The sequence below is a fragment of the Podarcis tiliguerta genome (assembly GCF_965153285.1).
Source record: "Podarcis tiliguerta genome assembly, chromosome: 13".
NCBI lineage: Eukaryota > Metazoa > Chordata > Lepidosauria > Squamata > Lacertidae > Podarcis > Podarcis tiliguerta.
Window position 1 is genome coordinate 10,645,536 of NC_139546.1, and position 8,084 is coordinate 10,653,619.

At 50.8% G+C, this 8,084-nt stretch overlaps 1 protein-coding gene across 4 annotated transcripts in view; it reads left to right on the top strand.

Annotated features, from left to right (window-relative positions):
- Positions 1 to 7,033, top strand: part of PLEKHH3 (pleckstrin homology, MyTH4 and FERM domain containing H3) — a 47,451-nt gene extending 40,418 nt beyond the window's left edge. For all 4 annotated transcript variants that reach the window (XM_083407745.1, XM_083407744.1, XM_083407746.1 and 1 more), the window contains 5 exons: positions 1,213 to 1,420; positions 2,549 to 2,685; positions 3,635 to 3,755; positions 4,376 to 4,611; positions 6,477 to 7,033. In XM_083407745.1, coding sequence (XP_083263871.1) covers positions 1,213 to 1,420; positions 2,549 to 2,685; positions 3,635 to 3,755; positions 4,376 to 4,591 — 682 coding nt within the window. In that variant the 3' untranslated portion in view covers positions 4,592 to 4,611; positions 6,477 to 7,033. The remainder of the gene's footprint in view (positions 1 to 1,212; positions 1,421 to 2,548; positions 2,686 to 3,634; positions 3,756 to 4,375; positions 4,612 to 6,476) is intronic.
- The last annotated feature ends 1,051 nt before the right edge of the window (positions 7,034 to 8,084 follow it).

Genomic DNA, 8,084 nt, shown 5'->3' on the forward strand with positions numbered 1-8,084 from the left:
TTACATATTTAAATCCTAAGCCTATCTGGTATTTGCAAGTTTTTTCCATTTAAGTTATCTTAACGTATTTAACTAAATAGTCTTTGAATTTCATCCATTCCTCCTGGTACTCCTCCTCCTCCTCCTGGTCGCGGACTCTTCCAGTCAGGTCGGCTAGCTCCAAAAAGTCCATCATCTTCATCTGCAACACAGGAAACTTTTGCCGAACGTGGGGCGCGAACCCACAGCCCTGAGATGAAGTCTCATGCTCTGCTAGCTGAGCTATCGCTTGGCAGAAGCTTCTCTGCTACTCTAAGCAAAGGCAGTCCTGTTCTGCCTCTGCAACGACTCTTGTAGATAGGACGGTCAAGAAAGGGACCACTGTTCTCTCTATCTCTGTTGCTTGGAGGTGGAATGCAAAAAAATTGGAAAGAAAAGATTTCCCCAACTAAGGATCAGTGGTTGGATAAATTAATAGAGTTTGCAGAGTTAGCAAGTCTGACAGCCAAGAGAAGGAATACCAATGGAGGGGGGCAGGGAAGTGAATGGGATTGCCTTGAAGAGTATTTAAAGAAAGTTGGCATTAAGGTAAACTGGCAAGTAGAATGAGCCTATGATCAGCAGCGGAGAATTCAGTGGTACCTCGGGTTTACATACGCTTCAGGTTACATACGCTTCAGGTTACAGACTCCGCTAACCCAGAAATACTACCTTGGGTTAAGAACTTTGCTTCAGGATGAGAACAGAAATTGTGCTCTGGCGGCATGGCGGCAGTGGGAGGCCCCATTAGCTAAAGCGCTGCTTCAGGTTAAGAACAGTTTCAGGTTGAGAACGGACCTCAGAAACGAATTAAGTACTTAACCCAAGGTACCACTATATAAGTGGTGGAGAATGCTAAAATAAAGGTGTAGCAAAATAACGTGAATCGGATGTCGGGATAGGTTGGGAAGTCCATGTAAGAGGATGGCAAAATGACGAATGTGTGTAAAATAAAATCTGGAAAAAATGTAAAAATAAAGCTCCGTGCTTGGAGGTGGGATTAAACCTGCCAAGAGGAAGTAGACATTCTTCATGCCCTCCTGTCTCTGCCACGGCCAGAGCAGTGTATTTAATGCACAACAGCAATTTGCAGGTCCTTTCTTAGGAATCTTGTTTGTGGATAGGGGCGTGGAGTGCTGAGCAACGTTCTCGGGCGTGGGTTCCCTAATGCCGGTGTTTCCCTGGTCCCAGCAGGACAGAGAACCAGTTCCCAGGCTCGGAGGCGACTTGGTACGGACGCTTCATCGCAGAGGCCCTGCACAAGACCAAGGGGCGAGAGTGTGTCCCTTCGCTGGAGGAGATTGCGGGGCTGATGGGGCGCCAGGAGACCGAGTGCGGTGCGCATTGCCCTAGCATTGCCACCTGCCATGTGGCTGTCACCTCCCAGACCACAGTCCAGGAGGTGAGCAGGGGCTGAATGGCGAGGGTGGGTGGTTGGCAGCGGCAACGCCAGTTCGGGCGAAATTCCTACCCTTGGGGCTTGCAGGTTGCCAACAGGAAGCTGTGGCTGAACTTGCGGATGATATTGGTGGCGTTTACTTGGGGCTTGTGGGTGGCACTGTGGGTTAAACCACTGAGCCTAGGGCTTGCCAATCAGAAGGTCAGTGGTTCGAATCCCCGCGATGGGGTGAGCTCCCGTTGCTCGGTCCCTGCTCCTGCCAACCTAGCAGTTCAAAAGCACGTCAAAGTGCAAGTAGATAAATAGGTATCGCTCCAGCAGGAAGGTAAACGGTGTTTCCGTGTGCTGCTCTGGTTCGCCAGAAGCAGCTTAGTCATGCTGGCCACATAACCCAGAAGCTGTACGCCGGCTCCCTCAGCCAATAAAGCGAGATGAGCGCCGCAACCCCAGAGTCGGCCACGACTGGACCTAATGGTCAGCGGTCCCTTTACCTTTACCTTACTTGGGAGAGGGGGTTTGCGGGTGGCGCTGTGGGTTAAATCACTAAGTCTAGGGCTTGCTGATCATGAGGTTGGCGGTTCAAATCCCCGCGACGGGGTGTGCTCCCGTTGCTCGGTCCCTGCTCCTGCCAACCTAGCAGTTTGAAAGCATGCCAGTCAAGTAGATAGGTACCACTCTGGCGAGATGAGCGCCGCAACCAATAAAGCCAATAAAGCGAGATGAGCGCCGCAACCCCAGAATCGTCCGCGACTGGACCTAATGGTCAGGGGTCCCTTTACCCTTTTCCTTACTTGGGAGAGAGGGGGGAGGAAGGGAAAGAAGACTTGCCTCTTTCTTTGCCAAAAGGCCCAAGCAGCCAGGATTTCGTCTTGCATTGCGGCACTGGCTGCTTCCGTTCCGCGGCGCGGTTGGCGAGAGATGAGGCAAGCTTCTTTTCCCTTCTCCTCCCAGCACAGTGCACCAGTTGGGTCTCTGCACCCCTACCCTTCCACCCCTACCCTGCCCCCCTCTCCGCCCCTCCGCATGCTTGACACTGTCTGTCTGTCTGTGTGTGTCCCCTTTGCAGCACTGAGTGCCCTCCTGCTGGACATGCCCAGGCCTCCTGTCACCCCCTTTGTCTCCTCGTCCCAGGTGGCCCTGGAGCTGATGTTGCGCCTGGGCCTGGCGCATAGCCCCAACTCATTTGCCCTCTACGAGGAGAGCTGGCAGCACGTGCGCCCACTGCCGGAGGATGCCCTGGTGGCAGATGTTCTCACGAGGTTCGAAAGGTAAATGACCTCCCCTCAACGCAGTACAATTTAACTTGTGTCACAGCTGGACACACTGGAGCCAGGAGGAGTTAAAGAGAGTTGGCAGCATGTTGAAAATCCCAACTCAAAGCAACATCCTAGCCTTTGCGGCTCCAGAGAGGATCTTGCGAATATACGGGGGAAGTGGCTTGGGAAATGCTGGGTTGCCGGAGTAGGGATGTGCATGTGATTGCAGGGGTGGGGTCTGTTTCAGCAAGCGGGAGCAGAACTCTGCAAAAATAAAAAATTTAAAAACCCCTAGTTATGCAGGGCACACTTCTGAGTTGAGTACAGGATGTATCTGCCTTTGTGGGGAAGAGGGAGACAGTAAAACCTCGGTAAAAAACTAGTGGTACCTCTAGTTAAGAACTTAATTCGTTCTGGAGGTCCGTTCTTAACCTGAAACTGTTCTTAACCTGAAGCACCACTATAGGAAATGGGGCCTCCCGCTGCCGTCGTGCCACCGCCACCCGATTTCCGTTCTCGTCCTGCAGCAAAGTTCTTAACCCAATGTACTATTTCTGGGTTAGCGGAGTCTGTAACGTGAAGCGTCTGTAACCCGAGGTACCACTGTAACCCGTTCCGGAAGCCCGTTCGGCTTCCAAAATGTTCAGTGACCAAGGCGCGGCTTCCAATGGTTGCAAGAGCTTCCCACACACAAGCGGTAGCTGCGTCAGACGTTCGGCTTCCGAAAAACGTTCGAAAACCGGAGCATTTACTTCCAGGTTTTCAGCGTTCAGGACCCGAAATGTTCCAAAACAGAGGTGTTGGGGAACCGAGGTTTGACTGTTATCGAGCTACCAGGAAAGTTTCAGTCTTTTTCGTCTGCCCCAGTATCCGTGGCATATGCAGTCAGAACACTGGATCAGGTTAGGGCGTTTTTGCATGCCCCAGAACTGACGGACTGTCTTTGCTTGCCTTGTTCTAGCTCAGCTGGGGAAGACCCACCCAGGAAACCCCCTGGCAGACTTTGGTTCAGGCATTATGGGTGTCTGAACCTAGACTGTGTCCCCTGCAACAGCCAGGAGTTTGCAGTGCTATTTGAACAGGTAAGAGGTCACGCTGAGCAAGAGAACAAGCTTGCAGGAGTGGGGAGTGCTGTTGTTCCAAGCGACACACCATCTCCCTGCAAGGCCCATTAGCTGTTCATCTACGGCTGTATTGCCCATTTGAGATGTTTCCAACCTTGGGCTGCGTCACACTTGTAGAACCTGAATGGAGGCTTCTCCACCCACACCTACCTCCCTTGCTCGGACCAGCTTTTCCTTATTGACCTGCTGTCCACCCGCCTTAGTTGCCTGCTCTCTAAGTCCAATATCTTCCTCACCACCCCCATCGCTCTACCCGGACACTGAGGTCCAGCACCGAGAGCCTTCTGGCGGTTCCCTCACTGCGAGAAGCCAAGTTACAGGGAACCAGGCAGAGGGCCTTCTCGGTAGTGGCGCCCTCCCTGTGGAACGCCCTCCCACCAGATGTCAAAGAGAACAACAACTACCAGACTTTTAGAAGACATCTGAAGGCAGCCCTGTTTAGGGGAGCTTTTAATGTTTGATGTATTTTAATATTCTTTTGGAAGCCGCCCAGAGTGGCTGGGGAAACCCAGCCAGATGGGCGGGGTATAAATAATAAATTATTATTATTATTATTATTATTATTATATTACCACCAGGGGATCTCTCGCTGGAGCATCGTCTGCTGGGCTGTAGGCTCTCCCGCCCGTGGTCAAGCTGCGAGCGGAGTGGAAGCAGCTCCCGTGCAGCCATTTCCTGGAGACAACCTCTCTGACGGGAGTTGCCGTGTGCAAACGGAAACAGATACAGGGGACGAGGCAGCCGGAGATCAGCCTGGCGGGCACGTGGTCGGCCTTTGGGTCTGTCCTCTGTGATGCAGAGGTTTATTTATCAGGTAAGTCGTCCCCCCTGCACTTCCGTATTTCCGGGCATGACTTGAGAAGGTGCATGATGGAGAGAACTATGAGAGACCAGTGGCACACACTCGAGTAGTGGGCAGGCACTGCTATTTGGCAAAGCAGGATCCGACCATTATTGCGGAGGGAGGGATTTTCCAAGACATGTAGCACACTCAAGTATCAAAACGGATTTGGGTGTATTTGCAGGTGGCGCTGTGGGTTAAACAACAGAGCCTAGGACTTGCCGATCAGAAGGTCGGCGGTTCAAATTCCCGCAGTGGGGTGAGCTCCCATTCCTCAGTCCCTGCTCCTGCCCACCTAGCAGCTCAAAAACACGTCAAAGTGCAAGTAGATAAATAGGTACCGCTCCGGCAGGAAGATAAACGGCGTTTCCGTGAGCTGCTCTGGTTCACCAGAAGCAGCTTAGTCATGCTGGCCACATGACCCGGAAGCTGTACACAGGCTCCCTCGGCCAATGAAGCAAGATGAGCGCCGCAACCCCAGAGTCGGCCACGACTGGACCTAATGGTCAGGGGTCCCTTTACCTTTCTCTAACGCTGCTTTCATGCAGTAGCTTGCTATCTATTATCTTCTGGAAAGGGTGTATTTTCAACACTTAGGGATTTGCATTGGGCCGGGGCAGCTCTTTAAACCTGTGCTATTTTCCTAGAAAAAGAGGTGCCAGAACTCACCACAAACTCCTCCCTTGTTCTCTCATAATGGCAATGGCGCCTGCCTGAGTTCCAGTGAGTTCAGACTGGGAAAAAGTCCTGCATCTTAACAGATATTGTGGGACCTAGTCATGACCATAGCTGCCAACTTTTCCCTTTTCTTGCGAGGAATCCTATTTGGAATAAGGGAATTTCCCGTAAAAAAAGGGAAACATTGACAACTATGGTCATCACAGGGCAGTGACACAAGGTGGTAAACAAGTTTTGCTGAAACGACACATTGTGGGCAGCAACTGTTGGCTTTAGAAAAGGGACTCCCTACCCTGTCTTGTCCTCAGTCCCAAGGTGGCTGCGGTTGGGGATTAAGCACATTATGGAAAGCCGATTCATCTCAATAAATGTACTTTGAAAAGTGTATTTTTCACCCACCCCTCTTCCTGAATTTTCAATTCCCCCATTTTTGTACAATCTGAAAGTTTTGGAAGTCAAACTAGTGAGAGATGGCACCTCTGATTATATCGTCTCTCCCCTTACTAATGGTTTCAGGTTTTTCGAAAAGTGTAGCCTATATAAACACAAATCAAGCCCTTCTCTGTAACCTAGCCTGAGGGAGGTTCAGAGTTGAAAGGCCACTTTAAATATATATATATCACCTTGTATTTAGTGTTTCACCAAATAGATACCCATCTCACTGGTTGTCTTTAGTTTCTCCTTCCCTTCATCAAAAGCTTGTGGTTTTTTTGAAAGCGGAGCTCCTTGCTTGCAGAATACAGTGGTACCTCGGGTTACGTACTTAATTCGTTCCAGAGGTCCGTTCTTAACCTGAAACTGTTCTTAACCTGAAGCACCACTTTAGCTAATGGGGCCTCCTGCTGCTGCTGCGCCGCTGGAGCACGATTTCTGTTCTCATCCTGAAGCAAAGTTCTTAACCCGAGGTACTATTTCTGGGTTTGCGGAGTCTGTAACCTGAAGCGTATCTAACCTGAAGCATGAACCCGAGGTACCACTGTACAACTCTCTGGCCAGTCTGGCTGAAGGATATAGACTACCCCTTTCTGCCCACTCCCCTATTGTCCTTCAAGGGAAAGGAGGTAGGCTCTGGGGGTAGAGACTTAATCTGCAAGCAGAGGGGCAGGAAACGGCCTAGGATGGGTAGGCAAAGCTCTGACCTTGTCCTATTGTCTTCGCAGGCAAAGGAGGCGGTGCAGCAGGCCCAGCGTATTCCGCAGGAGGAGACTCTCGCGGTGACCGCCACCGACAAAGGACTGCACTTAACCAAACAGCCAGCGATGGGACCCTGCCTGCTCTGACTTTTCGCCCTGGCAGCAACCTTGAAGGCCAGGGAAATCTAGTGCCTTCCCGAGCCAGACACTTGTAGTGACGATACCCGTGGTACTTTATGCTCCTAAGGAGCTGGAAACGTATGTCCTCTCCTGTGTAGAGGGATTCCCTTCCCTTCCCCAACGCGTGTAGAAATTTATTTATATCGATAGATCTCCTCTCCTCCATTCGGTCTCTCGGAACAAGTAGTTGGCACGCTTCTTTCTTCTGCCTGTAAAGCTGCAGGCGGCTTGACACTGTGCCTATCATCTGGTCTGTGCAGACAGTGCCGTGTTTTCACTCGCACATGAAGAGATGGTGGAAAAAACAGCAGAGGACTTGGGAGTGCTGTGTAGCATCTCCTCCTATGGCTCTCTCTTGTAAAGCTGTTTTTTTAATAAAAAAACAACAAATGTAGTAAACACAAGCCAGTGGCTGCTTAGCTTTGAGCTGGATGAAGTGTGTCTTGTGAGAGGGATTACCAGTTTCCCCCTGGAGTTTCTTGTCTCTTTTCCCACCACAAAGGCCTCTGTTCAAGCTGTTCTGAGCCCAGCTGATAGCATCGTGATTATCGGTGAGAATCGTTTTTTTTAAAGGCAGGGTGTAAATCTATAAATACTGTACAGTAACAGGGTGCCTCTAAAACAGCTGCTGCTCCTGTTGCATCACACGGCCTCTTGCCTTTTTGTGCTGAATCTCTAATATCGTAGCTCGTTTTTCCGATCTCTCTCACTGCATGGCCAATGGCTTGCAATCTGCACCATCCATAAGAGCATTGCTGTGAACAGAGGCTTGCTCAGCCGCAGATTGGGGCACATGGAGTTTCCACTCCTACACAACGCCCAAAGAAAAGGATTTCACAAGAGTTTTGAGTAAATGAAGTCCAGGGGGCCTGCTGGACCAGGGTGAGAGAGCCCACGTCACACTACAAGCATTTTGGCAAATAGTTATCTTTTCTTTGACGTCCACAAATTGTGTCAAGACCCGACAGGCAGCAGGGAACCACGGAAAGCTGCTTTGAAGCACACACAGAATGACTTTCACTTATCTACTGAGCAAGTGTATTGAGCCCGAACCCACAAGAATCTGAAGTGGCCTTCAGCCCATGCTGAAATCAGAACTCAAAGAAGGTTACTCTCGTCTCCCCAGCTGCAACCTCCAGGATGATCTTAACACACACCAGTTTAAGGCCTGGAAAATATTTTTCAAACCTAACCAATATGGGGGGAAGAGGCAGTAAACGTGAGGTAGGTTCGCACGGGCCCCAAAAGGTTGGCAACCCCTAACTCCCATCTCCAGGGACGTGGGTGCTGTGGGTTAAACCACAGAGCCTAGAACTTGCTGATCAGAAGGTTTGCAGTTCGAATCCCCGTGATGGGGTGAGCTCCCATTGCTCGGTCCCTGCTCCTGCCAACCTAGAGGTTCAAAAGCACGTCAAAGTGCAAGTAGATAAATAGGTACTGCTCCGGCGGGAAGGT